Source organism: Mesoplodon mirus (genome assembly GCF_964341445.2).
Source record: "Mesoplodon mirus genome assembly, chromosome: 8".
Classification (NCBI taxonomy): Eukaryota; Metazoa; Chordata; class Mammalia; order Artiodactyla; family Ziphiidae; genus Mesoplodon; species Mesoplodon mirus.
This window is the reverse complement of record NC_138984.1, coordinates 82,983,174-83,005,702: the sequence shown is the minus strand read 5'-3', so window position 1 is coordinate 83,005,702 and position 22,529 is coordinate 82,983,174. Positions and strand designations below refer to the sequence as shown.

The 22,529-nt window shown below is 41.4% G+C and overlaps 1 protein-coding gene across 1 annotated transcript in view; it reads left to right on the top strand.

The window, feature by feature from the left end:
- Nucleotides 1-22,529, top strand: part of STK39 (serine/threonine kinase 39) — a 324,305-nt gene that overhangs the window by 266,218 nt on the left and 35,558 nt on the right. The window contains exon 16 of the mRNA XM_082631371.1: nt 3,043-3,111. Coding sequence (XP_082487497.1) covers nt 3,043-3,111 — 69 coding nt within the window. The remainder of the gene's footprint in view (nt 1-3,042; nt 3,112-22,529) is intronic.

The window sequence follows — 22,529 nt, the reverse complement described above, 5'->3', positions numbered from 1 at the left end:
TTACAGGAGCCAAAGTGAATGGTGGGAACTTCAGAAAACCAAAGAGTTCTGTCTAAGTACATTCAGGTTCAGTGCCCACCAAACAAAATATGTTCCTGGGCCATAGGTGGTCAGTCATAGATTCATTGGCCCTGATGTCTAGTCCCCTGTAAACACAAAGATTTCATGATTTCCAGTATATTTGAATTAAACATATCTTTTTACAAAAGAAATGTGAATAGGCCCTAGTGAACTTGCTAACTGATCTTTCTTTCTGGGGGCAATCTTTGACAATTTAGAGTCAGTCTGTGAAATTGAACGGTTGCCGGTTGCTGTTATCAAAAAGCTGTTTTGTCATGATATAAAGATATTGAGCAGCCAATACTGTAATAAAATCTAGCAATTATATAATAAATGTTTCAAGTATAGTAAGTAAAAGAATTCTTATTTTAAGGGTTTTTTTTTCATCTGATTGTTTAAGATTGACAGTGGCAATAAGAATCAATTTTAATTTCAAAGGTACCAAAGAAATGAATTTCTGAGTTGAGGATTGCTGGGGATAAGATGGCCTTATCAGCATTACCTGGCCCTTTGTGCTAGCTTTGGCAGCCTCATTTGCCATGGTTAGATTCAGAGTCTCTGCTTTTGTTGCCCAGACAGAAACCATAGTGCTGGCTTCCTGATGATAGCTGGCCTTCCCTGGGGAGCGAGCACAGCCGTTTAGTTTCAGAAACACCATAGCTATATCACTGTACCTCTGGGATTACTGATGCTGTCTGCATTTGAGATGTTCTTTGCGCTCGATCTATGCATAATACCATGTGTACTATGTCTCTGGTGTATACACACATAAATATACACGTCATTGAGTGTATAATATGAACATATCAAATATTCTGTCGTCATTTGAGGGCAAGCCCTTTGTGTTTACTATGTTGCTGTAATGATCTAGAAAGCAGAGCGTACGTGATTATTTATGATTATTTAACCCATTTACACATTAGGAATGTCAAGCAGCTTAAAGAAAAATAAATTACCAATTACCTTCAAGTTTTTGTTCTAAACTATTACTGATATGTTACTTAACATGCATGAAAAATAACTGCTTAATGGCACACACACACAAGGAATATTTCCATTTTTGACCAACCAGCACAACCCTTTTGCTATTTTAATATGACTCATTTGGTACCCAAGAGTCCTGAAAATAGTCAGAGATGCTGTACACTTTGATCATTTGGGCACGTTAATTTGCTTCCGTACTGCTTTAGTGCTAGCCCTCAGTGTGACTTTGTTGATTATTCCATTTTCAACTACTTTCTTTGATTATAGCTCCTTACTCAAGTGTAAGATCTTACTGATAGTTTAGAGATAGTGGTAACACATCCAGTTGCTTTAACAGACGATCAGTCAGCAGAAGTGTAACCACTGACTACTCTGTGCCCGGTGTCTATGAGGCAGGCACTTTAATTCAATAGGCTCCTTTTCCTGAAGTTTCTAGTGGCATCCAGGAAGATGGCGATTGTGAGGCTGAATGTTCTAGCCGACCTTTTAAAGCTACATCATTTTCAGAGTAGAGCCTTTCATTATGCTACCCTGGGTTCCATGCTATGAGAGGTTTTATCTCTGAGAGAATTTTATAAGGTGTTTCTTGTACTTGTAACAATAAGGACAAAGCCCAAGATAAGCCCACCTTTCATGGAATTTCATTGTTTAGTAAGATTCCTATGTTTTTCTTTTCCATTTCCTTCATTCCATTTCACTGAATGAATAAAATGATAGAATACCACAGTTTCTCTGAAAGTACAAAGAATATATATCAGCTCTCAAATTTTTATTGGAGATTTAGGAAATAGGGCCATGTATGAGAGGGAGAAAGAGCATTTCACATGACCTTTGGCTGCCTCATCATCATCAGTTACCATTTGTTGAGTAATTACTATGAGTCAGACACTGGGCTAATAAGCACATTAAAGCCCAGTGTGAAAGATAATTGTACCTTCAACTATGTGGTCATACAGGTACACACACGCATACACACCCTACACACACTTGAGCCCACTTACATAATCACCACATGCGAAACACAGACTAAGCAGGGAAACCCAGTCTGTGTTGAGGGCAGGCTTTGGCATAGCAAACTGCAATTCAGTTTAGGTGCTTGTTTGATTCAGGAGCTATGCTTTCCCAGTTTCTTCTTATCCAGCTATAGTATTGGCTATTTGTGAGTATATCAGGCCACCATGGAGACCATGTCATCTCCCTTGTGAAAACATAGGGTTCATAACGGTTCTTTGAGCACATGGCAATTTATCAGTTTCCCTTTACAGAGTCTTCAAACAGACTTCTTACTATTATCGTGTTCGTGTATAACCTCGATTAAGTAATTTCAGTTATATTCACTTGCTACAGCCTGTTCAGTCCCATCTTTATGAGATTGCTAACTCCTGTCACTTATCATTGAGAAACTACATTCTTTTATCCAACCACATTTTCTAAGAGAATGAGTCTGTTGCTATCAAATGATCAATGTCATGTTAAAGGATTTTCTTAATAGCATAAATTTAAATAGCTCATCTTAATAGTCCAACAGGCTCATAGGCTGTTTGTACCAAATATAAGGTTGTATCAAGTGCTACATCTTCAACCTTTGCCATAAATTCTAACTCAGTAGCTACTAATGATAGAAAAGGATTGATGGTGGCTGGTGTTTACCTTGGCAAGAAAGAAAAGCAGTGTTCATAGGGAACAGTTATGAGCTAACTTCTAGAGGGGCATTTGAGAATAATTCAGATAGTAGACAAAGGGTAATAGTTTTTTGGTTCAACAAAAATGAAACAATAAGTTTGTAAAACTTCTGTTGAATAAAGAGCAGGATGCAGATTGTACGTGGCAAATGTATTTCACATTGCTTCTGATTTTTCCTCCTGATAGAATCTGAATTGTTGAATTGAAACACACATGTATGATTTTTCTAAATGAATAATATATATTTTACATTTTACTGGACTGTTGGTTTTTATTGTATGGTTACTGATACACCTTCATTTCATGTTTGGGCAGATACAGCAGATGGCGTTTCTCAGGAGCTCTTCTCTGCTGGCTTAGTCGATGGTCATGATGTAGTTATAGGTAAGTCACTTTTTAATGCATGTAGTGTCATTTTGTTGATACATCAAATGGAAATGCTCTTAGAAACAAAAGTTCATAAAGGAATAATTCTGTGAATTTCTGAAAGTTTCTTGAATTCTTATCTTTTATGTGAAATAAGTATATCTAAGAGTCATATTTAACTTCCTGTTTCAAAAGCTCTTAATGTAATTCTGTCCCATTTGTCTGGACGTGATTTATCCAATGCAGAATGTCACTTATTGGAGATAAAACAAAGAACCTAGAAGACTGAAATGTCCATGACATAGCAAACCCAAGATACTATAAATTCCATGCAGCAAAGTACAGGAACTTCTGAGGTCCTTTGTCTGAGTTTCTCTATTCTTTTACCTAGCTCTTAGTAAGGTTCATTCATTATAAAGTTTTAAGGTTGGCTAGGACTTAACGATCATTCAGGCCAGTTCTACCATTGTGTAGACAAGGAAGCGAATTCCTAAAGTGATTCAGTGGTTTGTCCAGGGCCATGCAGCTGGGTTGTGGCAGAATCACCACACTTTGAGACCATGGCTCTTTCTACTACTTTTAGAATCAAGAAAAAGCTGCGTGGAAATAGGGGAGCCTGCTAGCTCTAGGCATGCTGATAGGAGCAAGAAATGACTGCTGGCCAAGCGAGGCAGAAAAGCTGTAAGAGGCGGACAGTGTCATCTAAGAAAAAGCATAGCCTGATTCTACCTAGGGTGAGGGTGAAGGGCTCCACACTCTTCAGCAAATTCTGAGTTTATGAAGATTTTATAATGTAGCCTATTACTGCATATTGGTAATGATGACCCTAAGTAATAAGGATGAGTTAATGTTAATTACGACATTATGTTCATTATATTGTTAATTACATATAATATAATTATAATAACACTATAATAGTATTATGATAAAACTTTCTTTAAAAATATTAAAATCAAAACCAATCCTTGAAATAGCTTGGGCCCCTTAAATGATATGTTTTAACTTTAAAAAAAAATCACTTACTTGAAATAAATCCTTCCCCAATAATACTGGAGTGTGTCACTAAGAGGGAGCTTGAGGCAGATATACTTACCCATCAGAATAGTTTGTTCTTAGAAGCTCTATAATATACATCATTATAAAGTGAATTGTTTGGGCTTCCCTGGTGGTGCAGTGGTTGAGAATCCGCCTGCCAATGCAGGGGACACGGGTTCAAGCCCTGGTCCGGGAAGATCCCACATGCCATGGAGCAACTAAGCCCGTGCACCACAACTACTGAGCCTGCGCTCTAGAGTCCACGGGCCACAACTGCTGAAGCCTGGATACCTAGAGCCCGTGCTCCGCAACAAGAGAAGCCACTGCAATGAGAAGGCCGCGCACCGCAACGAAGAGTAGCCCCCACTCGCCACAACTAGAGAAAGCCCGCGCGAAGCAACAAAGACCCAATGCAGCCAAAAATAAATAAATAAATTTATTTTAAAAATAAATAAATAGGGCTTCCCTGGTGGCGCAGTGGTTGGGAGTCCGCCTGCCAATGCAGGGGACGTGGGTTCGTGGCCTGGTCCAGGAGGATCCCGCATGACGCGGAGCAGCTGGGCCCGTGAGCCATGGCCGCTGAGCCTGTGCGTCCGGAGCCTGTGCTCCGCGACTGGGGAGGCCACAGCACTGAGAGGTCCGCGTACTGCATGCATGCATGCATATGTGTATGTGTATGTGTGTGTGTATATATATATATATATATATATATATATATAAAGTGAATTGTTTTATGTAAATAAGAGTAACGGGGTTTAGCGGGAGATTGGAATTCTGACTAAAGAGTCAGTATCTAATATGTTATTGGTATACAAATATTCATAAATATAGATACAAAGATACCTTTGTAATTAGAAAAAAGTAAGCTTTTACCGATTAATTACACATGAAGTGTACACATTGGCCTCACAAGGGAGCTCTGTTTCCTTTGCCAAGTGGTACATGTGTAAAGAGATAGAGACATATTTTAAAGGAAAGTGACATACATCATGCACATGGACATACAGGTGTGTGTATATATTTCCTTGTATATTGTCTTTCATACTTTACTTTAAAACCTTGTGAGGTCCCATGGCCAGCTGAGTTCTTCCCTCAGTTTTCTGATCAAATGTGAGGGGAAGTTGAGTAATAAGATCAATTCAACTTTGGCATCTATTGTATAAATAAGTTCCATCTCAGAATTCTTTATGTTAACAGTTGATAAACATAGATTCTCTCATTTGAAAAAATGAGCACACACCTCTGTGTCTTAGTTTACCTGAAGAAATAAGGAGAAAAGTTAATGGCTAGATCAAGATACCCTGTAAGGTATTGATATATTTTCCTTAAAGAGAGCTATGGTCTATACCCAAAGCAGCCAGAATTTAAAATTAATTAACAAATAAAAAATAATTTTAAAACGCCCACTAATGTCTCCTATTTGGCAAAAAAGTTGAGGACCACATGGTCTTTTGATTTGAGGTCATCGTGGCAGGGGGTAAGGGCGCAGGAAGAATGAAAGAGATTCGTGGAGAAGTATCAGGTCACATCTGTATTTAAGCATGATCTTGCTTCAGGCCTACCGTCAAATTTAGTGTACTTCTTTTTTCGCTCCAGGCTCAGCTGAATCTAAGCTAGAGGATTTTGGATTGTTGAGTTTTTTGAAAGTGGAAATTAAGGCATAATTCATGTTCAACTTATTGAGTGTGACTTAAATAACCAGAAAGCTTGGGGCTTCCCTGGTGGTGCAGTGGTTGAGAGTCCGCCTGCCGATGCAGGGGACGCGGGTTCGTGCCCCGGTCCCGGAGGATCCCACATGCTGAGGAGCGTCTGGGCCCATGAGTCATGGCCGCTGAGCCTGCAGGTCCGGAGCCTGTGCTCCGCAATGAGAGAGGCCACAACAGTGAGAGGCCCGCGTACCGCAAAAAAAAAATAATAAATTAAAAATAAATAAATAACTAGAAAACTTCTGTTTTTCTATGCTGTATTTATTCTTCCCCAAATTTTTCATTTTGCCTTTTTCCCCTTCTTAGAGCTGAAGTGTAGAGTGTTGGAGTTAGAGTGAGCATGTGCACTTGTTCCTTATCTAGCAGTACTGACCATGCCTCACAGGGACAGCTCACCTAAGAGTTACAATGTCTGCATATTTCATTTGATCATCACATCAATTCTATAAGGTAGAGAGGACAGGTTTTAATCAGTATTTTATGGACAAAAAAGGGAGGTCAAAAGAAGTTTCTGGGTTATTATAACTTGTCATAGTCCCTGAACTTGGATCTTGTGACTCCAAGCCCAGAGCCTAATCCTGAACCTGACACTCTGTGTACAATTAATCCAATATCTTTAGCCTTGAAGAACGGACCTAGATAATTTTAACTGGTTTCAGTGTCTCCTGGAAAAAAAAAAATAGCTTGCCCTTACCTTACCAGTAGATGATTTATATTTTAAGTGTTGACTATTTGACAGATGAAATGTGTTTAATTCTGTCCCCTCTAACCCATCTTAGCCCCTCCTGCATCACTTACCTCCCTCTTTACTAGATTTGTCCCGCCAGCACATGGACATGTTTTTGTCTCCCATTCTAAAGCCCTCTCTTTACTCCATCTCCCATTACAGCTACTTCTCTTCATCCCCTTGCAACTAAAGTCCTCAAAAGAATTGCCCCTGACTTCAGTTCTTCTTCTACCACTGTCTCTCTTTTTTTTTTTTTTTTTTTTTTTGCGGTTTGCGGGCCTCTCACTGTTGTGGCCTCTCCCGTTGCAGAGCACAGGCTCCAGACGCGCAGGCTCAGCAGCCATGGCTCACGGGCCTAGCCGCTCCCTGGCATGTGGGATCTTCCCGGACTGGGGCACGAACCCGTGTCCCCTGCATCGGCAGGCGGACTCTCAACCACTGTGCCACCAGGGAAGCCCTACCACTGTCAACTTCCTCACTCCACTCAGACTATTTTTTCCAAAGCCATGTCTGGGGAAGGCACACCCTTGGTAGATAAAATGGCAAGTGCAAAGATAGATGTGGCCGGAGTGGAGTAAGCAAGATGGAAGGAGAGAAGATACATGATCTGTGAATGACTGCCTGCCATGCTCCTAAATCCAGTGGTTAATTCTCAGTGACCTGTCAGCAGCATTGGGCATAGTGGACAATGCCTTGCTCCATAAGTGTTTTCATTTGGTTTTTAAGACTCCATTCTCTCTTGGTTCTCCCACCTTATTTATGCTTCCTTCTTAGTCTTTTTTGTTGGTTCCTCCTCATCTCTCAGACCCAGAAATATTGACCTGTCCAGGGACTCTTTCCCTGGATTTCTCCTCTTTTCTCTAGTCACTCACATCCTTGGTGATACCATCTGGTTTCATGGTATTAATGCCTTCCACTCTCTAACTCCCACATTTATATCTCCAGCACAGACCTATCCTTTGAATTCCAGACTCATATATTCAGCTCTCTTTTTGGCATCTTCACATGGAAGGCTAATCACTATCCCAGGTTTAATTAACATCTCCAAGAACCAGCCTCTGTTTTTCCTCCCGATCTGCCCCTCCAGCAGCCTTGTACCCTAAGTTGATGTCAGCTCCATCTTTTCAGGTGCATAAGCCCAAAACCTAGGAGTTGTCCTTGACTTTTCTTTCTCTCATAGTCAATATCCAGCCTATCTAAATGTACTCAAGACCCAGCCATTATTCACCATCTCCCATCCTGTTTCAAACCCCTCTCATCTCAGTTGCATTATTGCCTTCATCTAGTCACTGGTCTCCCTGCTTATGACTTTGCCTCCTTTCAGCCTATTCTCATCACAGCAGCCAGAGAGATACAAGTAAAACATAAGTCAGATACCAAAGGCCACACATGTTATGATTCCATGTATATGAAATGACCACAATATGCAAATCTGTAGAGTCAGAATGTAGAGTAGTGGTTGCCAGGGCCTGAGAGGGACAGGGAAAAGGGGAGTGACTGCTTAGGGGTCTTGGGCTTCTCTCTGCAGTGCTGAAAGCATTCTGGAATTAGAAGTGGTGATGGTTGTACAACCTTGTGACTATACTAAAAACCACTGAATTGTGCCCTTTAAAAGGGTGAGTTTTATGATATGTGAATTACATCTCAATAAAAAAATGTGAGCAAGATCACATTAATGCTTTAAATAAAACTCTGATAGCTCTCCATCCCACATCTCAGTGGCTTACAATCCTCTATATGGTCTGTCCCCTGTCATTTCTCAGACCCTTCCCTCTCTTTGGCTCTCCCTGTTCCCCATTTCACCCCAGCCACACTGGCTTTTATACTTGGGATGCTCCTTCCCCAGGTACACCTGGGTATCTCCTAGTGCTTAAATGCTGCCTCTCAAAGGGGCCTTCCCTGCCCGGCCTACTTAGAATTGCAACCCGCTCCCAACTCTCTACCCCCATCCTTCCTTAAGTACTTTACCTAGTCTCTCCCCATCTAATAGGCTATATTCCATTTATTCATTATTTAACTACATAGGATTTTCCCTTGAGCATAAGTTTCTTGAAGGTCAGGATTTTTGTTTTGTTAAGTGCTATTTTCCCAGTGCCCTAAACTGTACATTTCATATAGTAGCCACTCAGTAACTTGTTAGAGATAAACAAATACTACCTTGAAATATAGAGATATCTTGTTAACACTTTCTCAAGAAGGCTATTTTAAGTATAGGGTTCAATTATTTTAAGAATCTTGCTTTCAAGAGTACAGAATTCGAGTGGCATTTCACAAATATGAAATACATTCAGTTGACAAAAGTTTGCACCAAGAATAGTCCAGTTCATTTGAGAACATTGGCACGTAGTGGTCTGGGTGATTTCTTGTGTGTGTATTTTTTCAGTTTCCATAATATAAAACAGCTAACATTTAAATAGATTAAAAAATCCTTTTTTTCCCCCACCAGAATTTCCTCTTGAATCAGAGTAAATGCTTAGGGCAATATAAAAAAACTGAATAAAGCAATGGTATATGTTATGGTGCAGTGAGTGTTATGACTTTTACTATAATGTGGCAAACATAACGTTACAAAAGAATTTTCAGTATCCAGCTTCAGGGTAATCTGCCTTTAGTGCCAACCTTCACAAAGCAGAATTTAGACTGAAGGAGCAGTTTAGTGACATGGAGTGATTGCTTTCTCGCACAAGCAGAGCAGCACAGAAATTAATTGCAGCATTTGTAGACTGAATTCATAAACCCACCTCAGTTGTGCTTCAATGCAGCACTACCTTAGGCAAGAAACAGAAAATGTATCTAGGCCTTGTGTAAATCAGAGCTAAGAATGACAAGGCCTCCTGGGTGGGTGTTGGTTTAAAAAGTAAGTTAACTTTGCAAGATGCAGAACCTGATGCATGTATGAATTTGCTTCTCTTGCCTTGCTGGGATGGCTGACAAAGAGACCAGATGTGAGTCCTTGATCCAGTTGTTTCAAAGAGGGACCCTCAGTAAGGCAGCAGAGATACTTGGTCCCTTTGCCTCCTAGTTCAGAAACAGCCCATCAGAAGTTTTCTCAGCAGTAGGAGCAGAGAGGAGAGAAAATTAAAAACAAACTCATGTAGGAAAGAAAGCAAAAGTTCTGAATTCTCTTCACGCCTTATGCTACGTGATACTTTTGAGTCTCTGTTGAATGAGTGTTAGGACCTCAGCAGTAGAAGGAACGCTGATGCGTGTGTTAAGCTAGCAGGTTACCTCTTCTCCTTCAGTCTCCAAGGCCCGATCCAGGGTCCAAGATTTGACAGTGAGTGAATGTGGGAGAGGGAGCCGCTTGGCAGCTGCCTTTTGAGAAGGTGCCTCCTGACTGCTCTTTGCTGGGTTTTTACACCACCGTTTCCTGGCTTTGTAACATATGTCTTTTTTTTTTTTTTTTTCCTTTAAGTGGGTTGAGAACCAGATGTTGGAATTTCTGTGTCCTGAGAAGGGAGCTCTGTTTCTGCATTTATTTGTACAATTTTCCTTTGAGGGATTTTGTGCCTAGGTAACTAGTTAGCATTGCCCTGGAAGCTAATATTAGCGATATATATTCCCATAAGCTCTCTCAGTGGACTTACGGACATTCTTCTTATGTCCCTGGCATGCTGTTTTCCTGCACACGGAGAATCCTTTTCAAAACCTGTCTGCCCTCAAAGATTCACTGTAAATGCCACTTCCAGGAAGCCTTCTCTGATGCTCACCCCCTCCCTAACGAAATCTAGAGGACAGGTTTTTCTTGTCCTGAACACCAGAGAACTATTTTTACCTTTAGCAACATGTGTCTTTCATCCTTCTCTGCTCCTGGCGCCCACCTTCTCTTTGTGAGGAGGTTGAGTGCACCTTTAGGGCAAGGCCTGTTTTCTATTTTTTTGAATCTCTACCATCCTTGCCACACATAGGCATTTCAATATGCTTATGGATCAATGAATAATTTTAATTCCATTTGGGAAATTTAACACTGGAATAGTTCATGAATTGATGACCTGGGCAACACAAATACTATTGCACCCTCTCAAAACTGAAGAGTAATTCACCATGAATGATTTCTCTCTCTCTCTCTCTCTCTCTCTCTCTCTCTCTGTCTGTCTGTCTGTCTCTCTCTGCCCACCTTCCCCTTCTTTATCTCTTTCTTAAGAATTGACTTTTCACATGACTTGAGTCTTGCCTCTTGGGTAGGAAATGTGGTTGGTCTCGAAGGCCTTCTGTCTTCCAGTGCTTGCTGGGGTTGTCTCAGAAGTATAGACTGTGAGATGGCCTGCATCAGAATCTTACCTTGGGTATGTATTTAAAATGCACATTTCTTGATTCCAGCCTAGAGTTACGGAATCTGGAGTCTTGGGCATAGAGGGTGGAAATTTGCATTTTTAACAAGCATCCCAGGTGATTCTTAAACACAGTAGAATTTTGTGGCTACTTCTTCAGTTCTGCTTGTGGTAACCTTTGGAGACTGTTTTAGCTCATTTTATCATCGGTATCTCCTTTTCAATCTCACTAATCTCCTTTGTTTTTCTGCCTTGATTCTCTTCTCCCTCTAGGAGTCTCTTTTAAAACTGTGCCAGTTCACTTTGAAGAACTGTGTGTGTATAAAGGGTGTGGATGCGTGGAGGAGCCTCATCGGTGTAAATTTTTACCATAATGAGTCATTACAGTTTTATTAAAACTACTGTTATTGCTTGGGGTGCGGTAGATCCTCCAGGTGGCCTTCACCTTTTATGTTTCTCTACAATGGCAACGTATCTTTAGGCTCCAAAGTACACAAGCTACAGAATATTTGCTCGATCATGAGCGTACGGTTGGATGTGTGAAGTGCTTTGTTCCCCCAGCTATAGCCAGGGATATTTAAGTCTGTTGTGAGAGATCCAGGATTTATTGAGCAGCCGTGCACTTTTACAATGCAAGTCTTGGAAAAGAGTGAACATATTCTCTCTTACATTCAGTTCAGTGATTATGCTGTGATGTTTATTGATGTTGAAATTCAATGAAGGAAAACTTTCATTAAAAAATAGTGTCTCTATTAAGCAACTGTACTATGATTTTTAAATGGTGACAGATAATTTGAAAAAGGAAGAAAATTCAGTAAGCCCTTCCTGGGTTTAGACAGGCTTAGTGTTAGTTAAATGATGTCAATAAATACAGTCGAGTGATTCCTGATTAAAAGTTGTCTGTATGTTAAGTTTAATAGACTAGGGAATTAGGGAATATAAGTGGCTTGGGAGAACTACTTTCCTTGTATATATTTACTAGAAATAAATGTTGAACAGTTTGATATGGCACAGGGTTACCATTTTCAAAAATGTGCCACTGCCCATTTGATTGTAGCTCATTGCTCCTGGTTTTCCAAATACCATTTTTTCTTTAAAAAATCCTTATTGAGGGCTTCCCTGGTGGTGCAGTGGTTGAGAGTCCGCCTGCTCATGCAGGGGTTACGGGTTCGTGCCCCGGTCCGGGAGGATCCCACATGCCGCGGAGCGGCTGGGCCCGTGAGCCATGGCTGCTGAGCCTGCGCGTCCGGAGCCTGTGCTCCACAACGGGAGAGGCCCCAACAGTGAGAGGCCCGCGTACCGCAAAAAAAAAAAAAAAAAAAAATCCTTATTGAGGTATTAATGCCTAAGTAGGAAAATTTATTTTTAATTTTAATATGAAAAAATAGTATACAGAAATTATTTTAAAATATTTACAAGTGATAGGCTGGACCATCTAATATATATAAAAAATGTACCATGCATTAGATGACTGACCATCTCATTCAGCATTTGTACTCTTTGGAAAGGTGGTAGAATCACAGTTTTGCTGTTTAAATATTTAAAGAGCTGTTTGCTCTGTCGAACGCTGGGAGCCAGGCCTGAATAAGTATGCAAAGAGCAAGCATGTACACATACACACACTCAGCATTAATTTGGTCACAGGCCTAAAAGTTAATATATTTTTTAAGTTTGTTTAAGTGCAACAGGAAGACAGATAGACTGAAGTAAACTACAGTTTTTGTTTAACAAAGTATCATTTTTATAGTCTTTTTGACCATACTCCTCCTGTCCCCCAAAATTCAAGGAAATTAAACATAAGGAAAGATTTCCTAGCAAACCAAATCAGAACCCTGAAAGAAGCTGCCTACTCCTATGATTGAACCCACTGCCAGCCTTAGCCACCCGCTCTGCTTACTTATCTGCAGATTCCAATGGAAAATGATTGACTATCCTGATAAGGGTTGGCAGACTTATTGTTTACAAAGACATCTGATTTGGGGGGTGTGGGGGTGATTCAAAATTACCTTTCAAAATGTGGTCAAAGGTTATTTCCAGGAAGTTCTAAAAAGCATAAAATCTGTAATTTCCCCCAAAGGTGTTCTCAGTTTCTGTATCACATGATTATGAATCAGTACATCAGTAGACCACACTGTAAGCTCTGATTTTCTAATTAACTTTGTCACTTTTTATTTAGTTAGGAGTTGTGGATCCTCTTTAAAACCACTGATAAAGATAGACTCCAGTTAAAATCTGTGTTTAATTTCACTTAAGTGAAACAAGAGCTTGCTAGTGGATTAGTTTTAGATATCCACTGTCAGAGTCTTGCTTTTTTCAATTACTTTAAATTGTCCCGTTTTAATTTATGTTGATCTGTCTTGTAAGTCTAGAATCCGATACGCCTGAGGATTACATTCAATCCAGCCAAACTTTCTAACTATAGTATTACAATAAACCCCAAATACCGACCCCTACTTGTACTGAGAATGTCTTTCTGGTGGAAGTAAAGTAGGTTTAATCTGGTGTAGGAAACCTAGTTTTTCTGATATTATATATTTTTCTAACGCTACCAAGTATGTAGGATTTAAAGGAAATGGCTCTTTGGCTGAACAGCCTATTTCATTAGTAGATTGATCTGTTTTGGGCTGTAGTCGTCTGTGTGTGTGTGTGTGTGTGTGTGTGTGTACCCACTTCAGAAATCTCTGGCCCATGTGAATTTTAACTATTCCATCAATAGTACAATATTGCAGATATAAGTAGATTCTTAGTTGTGCTTGTTAGTAGATTGACAAGCAGATCTCTTAATACCAAGCCAAATCTCTCTGCTGCATTTTTTACTGTTAGTAAAAAAAAAAAAAGTCACTGCCTCCTAATTTCTTCTATAACAGAAAATAAACTTGTATATCCAATCAAGAACATTTTAAAGCCAAGAAAGAAAATTAGGTCAACATTTTTGATGAAATGTGGGCTTATTATCATTTTATTTTTGGCTTCAGATCCAATTACGCTCTTAACCTTGATCCTATATCTTGTATTTGGTTACCATTTTTCTAAAACAAAGAGTTCCTTCCTGCTGACTCTTAAGAATACCTTCTTCTTAATCCTGCACTACTTACATTTAGCATCCAAAAGGTGTCTAAGAATGTTTCACCCCAGATTCATTTAAAACAAGGAGAGGCCTCGATTGGTCACGTTCTAATAGACTGTGACACATGCCCATGTCTGATGAGCTATAGAACCACCCAACAGGAATCTGTAGTCAGGATATCATTTGAATAGCCATGGGTGTAAACCGCGGGCCTGGCTCCATGCCCCTTCTGGCCAGAGTACACTATGGCAGAAAGTGAAGAAGAGGCTGTCCATTGGACCTGGCAGACAGGTTTTGGTGTTTTTTTTAAATTTTTTGCCTAATTTTTTAATAGGCAAAGATGAATGCCTTAATCTTCACCCTTAGGGAACTTGGTCAGCCATGAAAGGATTGTTACTTGAAAGAAGAACACCAAATTCAAAGCATCTTTTCAGTAATAGGCCCCCAGGAGGTCTAATTTATAATAGATTTTGAGCCTCCTTACCAGTCTGTGATTGTTAGCCGGGTCTTTAGAAACTCAGTGTGCTTGCGATCCTTTTCTTCATTGGAGGGATGGATCTGGGGTCAGAATTCTCCTGCCAGGTCTCTGCACTTTCTAATCTGTCTGTGATATGCAGGGCCAGAAGGACAGGAAAGACTTCCAAATGGCTTAGGCAGTAGCCTTGCTTTCCTCCCCTGTGAGCTGACTGTTCATTCCTCACACAGACTTCTCACTGTTTGGCCTCTAATTCTTGCAGCTGTCAGTGGAACTGATTGATAAGGTGAGAATGGCATACACTGGAAATCTGATATCTAACAGAAAGGTAGAATACAGGTGAGAGGACATGGTTTGGACAGCACAACTCTTGGGAAGCATAAAAATGCCAAAGGTTATCTGACTCATGGGATTCTTGGCCCTGGCACAGTAGACTGAAGCTCTAAGGATTTCTTTAAAACTGAAAAGTTGGGGACTTTTCCTGGTGGCGCAGTGGTTTAGAATCCGCCTGCCAATGCAGGGGACACGGGTTCGATCCCTGGTCTGGGAAGATCCCACATGCTGTGGAGCAAGTAAGCCCGTGCGCCACAACTACTGAGCCTGCGCTCTGAGAAGCCCGTGCACCGCAATGAAGAGTAACCCCCGCTCTCCACAACTAGAGGAAGGGCACGCACAGCAATGAAGACCCAACGCAGCCAATAAATAAATAATTTAAAAAATAAAAACACTTGGAGTTTTAACAAAAAACAAAAAGATGAAAAGTTGGCTTTTTAATTTAGTGCTTGTGAAAATTGTCATTAGGTGAGGAATGGAGATGAGAAATTGATTTTTTTGTTCAGGATGGATTTTTTTTTTAACATCATAAATACAGAATTCTTCACTTGAAAGAACTCTGAACAGTGGCTTTACATGATTAATTTGCAATAATTAAATAGAACAGCTCAAGAACAGCTCAGGCTTGTTGGCGTACCCTGAAATATCCATGCAGTTCAGATGTCTGCAGACTAAATAGTTCTTAGCCAATAATAACAGATATTCCTCTGGGATATTACTGGGAGCCTCAAAGGAATGTATCCCAGGGGTTCTTAAATCTCTCTGTTAGTGCTGGTTACCATGTGGCAGGCTCATTGGCTCCCACTTGTTCCCTGCTCAAGAGACTCTTGAAGAAGCGTCACCAATGTCACCAGCCACCATGAGGGCCTGAGTGCTCACCTCAGGGATGCTGCTTCCAGAAGGTCCCAGGGGGCTTCTTGTGATTCAGCCAGAGTGGTGGTTGCTTTCATGCAGAAGTGGGGAGAAGAGCCTTCTACCACACTTGTCATCCAGGCCCTGAAGCTGCCCTCCTTCATTTACTCAATAAATAAAGCATCTCATCTACGCTGTGCTGGGTACACCAGGTGAACGAAAGAGACAGGGTTCTTGTCCCCCTTGAAGCCTCCAGTCTCACAGGAAAGGCAGACATTCAGTCAACACACAGGTAGAAGTGAAATTACAAATTGTGAGGAGTGTGCAGGAAAAACAATGTGCTGCAGAGACAATAACAAATAGTGGGGGTCTGGAGGTGCTTCTCATTTAGATTCAAGAGCAGAGTGAGCCACTCTGAGGGAGAAATATTTGAGTGAAGTCCTGGATTTAGCCTGGCCATCCCAGGCAGACACATAGCCTGTGCAAAGATGATGAGCTTTGTAAAAGGTGACCAGTATGACCAGAAGAGGTGAGCGAGGAGAGGGTGATATGAAATAAAGCCAGGTAGGAGCGAGGGCTGGATAGTCTAGGACCTTGTAAATAGCCACTAGTCATAATGCCTTGTGAATACTAAGTTCTAGTTGTTCAACTTTGATTGTCTCTACGTAGGTAAAGTAGAAATCCTGCGCCTTTCTTGCCTTTTTCCTGTCAGGGAAAATAAGTGCTTTCCTTTAGCCTCATTTATTCTGCCAGGGAATCTAAGCAGTTTACGAAAGCTTGGATCCCTTTGCTGCCTGAACTTGGTGCCCATTTTGACCAAGGTGAGTAGGAACCACAGAAGGAAAGGACAGTAGCCCTGGAGGATTTGAGAAATAAGAACTGAATGGTGGGGCTTCCCTGGTGGTCCAGTGGTTGAGAGTCCGCCTGCTGATGCAGGGGACACGGGTTCGTGCCCCGGTCCGGGAAGATCCCACATGCCGTGGAGCGGCTAGGCCCATGAGCCATGGCCGCTGAGCCTGCACGTCCGGAGCCTGTGCTCCACAACGGGAGAGGCCACAACAGTGAGAGGCCCGCGTACCGCAAAAAAAAAAAAACAAACAAAAAAAAAACTGAATGGTGTTTCAATATTCTAGGTTCATTTAAGTTTGAGGGCATTAGAAAAGTGACTTGTGATTTATTGTTTGGGGATCAGGAGAATTTCAGAGATATCTTCCAGTAATTCTGAATCCAGTTATTTGATCAAAGGGAAATAAGGATTCCTAGAAAAGACAAGACTTGGATATTAATTGCAGGCATTTTCTTTATATTAATTGTAACCAAGGGACCTTCATGTATATTCCTAAAGAGGATGAAGCATATTTTCTATTTCGTAATATTGCCTAATTCTCACACAAATTATGGAGCGGGCTAAGATAGTACTATACATACAGTAGAACTATTATTATAATAGAGTACAGAAGACATAAAATATTCATGTTCATTGGGTTAAAGAAAACTTGCCATTTCAAGTCCATTAATTGCAGTTGAATTCGGCAAATTTTTTTCAGGGACTAATACTCTAATTACCTAAAGTAGGCTTTCAGGTGGCCTCATGTTCAGAATGCAAGCATAGTAAAATAACTTCTTGTTTAGCTAACCTTTGTCCTGGTCAACTGGCTATAGAGTTGTGACAGTGATTTCTCACAGTGGTGATTTCTAGAGTGTTTATAAACTAGTAAAGCTGTCTGACAGTTCTGGTCATGCCTTTTTTACCCTCTCCCCTTCATTGGCTTTATTCTCTATGGAGTTCTTTCTAGGAAAAAATCTTTTCAAACTTCTGAGAAGTAGAGGTAATAAAAACATTAAATGGCATAGAAATTACTATACAAGCTTCCAGGCTTCTTTAGCTGACATCTCCTATAATTATTTAGATAATCGATTTCAGATTGGTTATTGGTAAATTTGGGTAAAATCAAATTTTACGTGTCTCTTGAGTGTCTGCTTTCCACAGTCCCTGCTTTTTGTGATTAAACTGATAAAACATCCTCCATCTTATTTCTTAGACTCTCCAAATCCGAAGCATTTAGAGACCGTGTGGTGTAGGGCAGGGAGTGACCGCTTTCGAATTAGACAGATTCGAGTTCAGATCCCAGCTCTCTCAGTTATTAGGTGTGACGTTGGGAAGTTAGTTCTTCTCTCTAGTCTTCAGTTTCTTTTTTACCCATAGAGGGACCCACTTAACTCGTAGAGCTGTTATGAGTGTTACTTGATTACGTGGAGAGGTTGGTGTGACAGCGGGCCCACAGAGGCACTCAGTAAGTTCTTTCCTCTTCCTATTTTGGAGTGAATTCATCTGGCCTCCTGTCCACTATGATACTTCTTCTGTGAAATGCCAGTCGGAGCATGTAAGGCAGTCCTGCGGTTTCCCAGAATAAGATGGGAGTTCCTTGGTGGGGGCTGGAGGTAGAAACTCCGCTTTGGGGACAATGACCAAAACACTGTGGTCTACATAGGTTTTATGAGAGCCACTGTTAGTCACCTCCACCATCTCTGTGCTAGCACTGGGAGTTACCTTCCCCGTTACTGCTCTGGCCCAAGCAGTGCTGGAAAGTGGTGTAAAAACAACAAAATGAACAGAGACACGCAGGAACAGGCAACTAGATAACTGGTCCTACCCAGTTGTTTACTGGAGGTCAGCCTGGTGTGTGACTCTCAGGACACCTCCTTGTTTAGTTTTCTGCCTGCTTCCCTGCGACTGAAGTTTCTCATTCCTACTGCCTGGGAAGACGTCACACATACGTGTACTGGGTGGCCTGAGAAGACAGGTCCAGAGAGAAATGTGAATTCCCTTGTCTCCCTGAAGCTTGCCTTTGAGCTCTACTTCCACAGCCATGAGCTGCCTCTTTCTCCATCACCTTTTGAGTTATAGTTCCTTCACCAAAGACCTACCTCTTTCTCTGAACTTGGCGGTAGGAATGTCCACCAGCTTCAGGGGGAGTTTACACACCCGCCTCAAGGAAACTCACACTGCTTTTTCATGGGCGTGCAGCGGTGCTCATCAGCCTCAGCAGGACAGCCCAAACAGAAGACAGTGCAATAAGCCTAATATTTCTGCAGAAGAATAGCCAACCTCCATGAACTTGACCTGCTGAATTAAGTGGTGCTCACAGTTCCCTCTGTAAAATGCACTGGTGATGCCCAGGGCATGCTGGCTGCTCACTGCTGGGAGATGACACTCTAGTCTGTCCCCCCAGCACCACCCCCATGTCAGCTCCCACCAGGGAAGATCCATGTTTAACAAGAGTTTGTTCCCACGTTTGTTTATGCAGATTTACTTCTTATTAAAATTATGTCATTTAAATAAATGATAAAAGATTAGTTCCAAAAGTGAGTTGTTTGTTCAAAAAAACAAGTGGGATGCTTGGGGAAATCTCTTAATAAAGGCAAATTGTTAGCTATATGGGAAAAGAATCTAAAAAAGAGTGGATATATGTATATGTATAACTGATTCACTTTGCTGTACACCAGAAACTAATACAACCTTGTAAATCAACTATACCCCAATAAAAATTATTTTTTAAAAAGGCAAATTGGGCTTCCCTGGTGGCGCAGTGGTTGAGAATCTGCCTGCTAATGCAGGGGACACGGGTTCGAGCCCTGGTCTGGGAAGATCCCACATGCCGCAGAGCAACTAGGCCCGTGAGCCACAACTACTGAGCCTGCGCGTCTGGAGCCTGTGCTCCGCAACAAGAGAGGCCGCGATAGTGAGAGGCCCGCGCACCGCGATGAAGAGTGGCCCCCGCTTGCCACAACTAGAGAAAGCCCTCGCACAGAAAGGAAGACCCAACACAGTATAAATAAATAAATAAATAAAAAGAGCAGCCCCTGCTCACCACAACTAGAGAAAGCCCGCGTGCAGCAACAAAGACCCAACACAGCCAAAAATAAACAAATAAATAATAAAAAGGCAAATTGTTGGGACTTCCCTGGTGGTCCAGTGGTAAAGAATCTGCCGTCCAATGCAGGGGATGCGGGTTCGATCCCTGGTGGGGGAACTAAGATCCCACATGCCTCGGGGCAACTAAGCCCACGCACCACCACTACTGAGCTCAAGCGCCTCAAAGAGAGAGCCCGTGTGCCACAAACTACAGAGCCCACACGCCCTGGGGCCTGCGCGCCACAACTAGAGAGAGAAAGCCCACACACCACAACTGGAGAGAAGCCCGTGCACTGCAGCTAGAGAGAAACCCAAGCAGACCGCACGCCGTACGAAGAAGATCCCGCATGCCTCAACAAAGATCCCGTGTGCCAAAACTAAGACCCGATGCAGCCAAAAAAGAGGAAAATAAATAAATAAATAAATATTTTTTTAAACCAAAAAACAATTCATTAAGAAAAAAAGATAAATTGTTAAACACAAACTGTTATTAAATTCAGTATAGAAAAGATAATTGTAAAAGAAGAGATTTTTTAAATCTAGGATTGGTAAAGGAGTGTACATTAATGTGATTTAAGTTAAAACATTAATTTTAAGGTTTATTTGTATCACAGTTTCATGTTCCCCTGCTTAAACTGCCTTTTTACATTAACCAACCAAATACCACTGCCAACTTCATCAGATTAGAGTATTTCTTCTACACCTACACACAGGATTGACGACTACATAATTTGCACGGCCCAGTGCAAGATGAAAATGCAGGGTCCCTTGTTCTAAAATTAATAAGTTCAAAATGGTGACTGCGGAGCATTAAAACAAGCGCAGAGCCCTTCTAAGCCTGGGGTCCTGTGTGTCTGCACGGGCCAAGGGGGCGGGGAAGGAGAGGTGTTTGAGGGGCTTACTAGCTCTCTGACTGTCTCTACTGCCGAGCAGCTTCGCCTGGTGAGAGGCACCATTGTTGTGAATTACTGGTTGGAAGGTCTTTATCAGATCCACTCTGTTTAATTTCTGGCCTCTGGAGCAATGCAGAACACATCTAATCCCTTTTTCAAGTATTTATTCAAATATTTAAAACTGCCAAGGCTTCCCCTTATCTCCTTTTCTTAATGAACTTTCTTGGGTGGCAATATCCTTTTTAAAACCGCCTCTGTCTCATCTCTCTTGATGCCCTGTAGTTTTTCTGAATCCTCCTGAAGGGTAATGCCTGTCAGTATTGTATACGAACTCTAAATTCCTAATGCGATAGGGGGGTTGCAGGGCTTGGGGACCCCTCATTTGTGAGGGGAATCCTACATTTCAGCTAATGGCATCAAATACGATACGAGAATTTTAAATAAAATAGATGTCATTGTTTTATATTGAACTTCTCAGCCAAAAAACTACTTACTCTCTTTTAATTTTTTTCATGTTTTTATTATTAAGTATTTCAAATATCCAGAGAAATCTGTAAATTTCTGTAGACGTACACACTTATCACTGAGATTTCATTGTTTTTGACATATTTATTGCATGTCACTCCCTTCCTGCATCCCCTTTTAGAATCTTTTTCCCTCTGGATGCTACTTACCCAGTGTGCTCTTATTCTGCGTTTGTATATTTGATTTTTATGACCTGAAGGCTTTAACTTTGTCTGTTATTATTTTTCTTTGTTTGGTCCCATACAGGGTCTCTGTAGCTGTGCTAGAGACCTCTCTCCGGGGCGTTCTAAAATGAACACTCTTTCTGGCATAATTTTTAAGTTTATTTAAATTCTATGAAATGAACCTTGAAAGCATTATGCTAACTGAAGTAACTAGACACAAAGGGTCACATATTGTATCATGCCATTTCATATAAATATCCAGAATAGATAAATCCATAGAGACAGAAAACGGATTAGTGGTTGCCAGGAGGTGGGGATGGGGAGTGACTGCTTAATGGGTGTGGGGTTTTCTTTCAGGGAAATGAAAGTGTTTTAGAACTAGATAGAGGTTGTGGTTGCACAACATTTTGAATGTACTAAATGCCACCAGATTATTCACTTTAAAAAGAGTTGCTTTTTTTGTTATGTGAATTTCATCTCAATAAAAAAAAAACAGGGCTTCCCTGGTGGCACAGTGGTTGAGAGTCCGCCTGCCGATGCAGGGGACACGGGTTCGTGTCCTGGTCCCAGAAGATCCCACATGCCGCGGAGCGGCTGGGCCCGTGAGCCATGGCCGCTGAGCCTGCGCGTCCGGAGCCTGTGCTCCGCAACGGGAGAGGCCACAACAGTGAGAGGCCTGCGTACCGCAAAAAAAAAAAAAAACAAACCATGAAATGATATTTACATATTTGCATTGAGCATTGTGTATAAATATTGAAATCAGCAATGTTGATATTTCTTTACTAGTAACTGTATTATGAGTATCATTTACTACACACCTAATCTCAAGTACTGCTTTTTTCTTGGTAGGTGGGAAGATGGTTATTGACGGTGTAGCAATTCTTGTAGATAGTGTTTTTTTTGTTGTTTTTTTTCTTTTTTTTCTTTTTTTTGTGGTACGCGGGCCTCTCACTGTTGTGGCCTCTCCCGTTGCGGAGCACAGGCTCCGGATGCGCAGGCCCAGCGGCCATGGCTCACGGGCCCAGCCGCTCCGCGGCATATGGGATCCTCCCAGACCGGGGCACGAACCCGTATCCCCTGCATCGGCAGGCGGACTCTCAACCACTGCGCCACCAGGGAGGCCCTAGATAGTGTTTTAAGAACAAATTATGTTCATATAATATTTGAGACTGTCATTTCCTTGTGCTCATAGCAATGAAAGTTCTGTAAGTCTTTAGTAATGTCTTGGGTACTGGTATGTACTCCTGCCATTCACTTAAGCTGTTCACAGGTTGGCATAAGACTGTATTCCAGAACTGGCAAAAGAAATTGGTTGGGTCAAACCCAGAAAGTTTTCCATTGCAGAGACTCCAAAGGAATCTCTCTCGGATAGTGTGAAAAAATTGCTCCATTTGTATTTAGCCTGTTGACATCCATTTCCAAATAAAATACATCATTCCTGGCAGATTACAGTGTTTTAAGAAACTGATAAG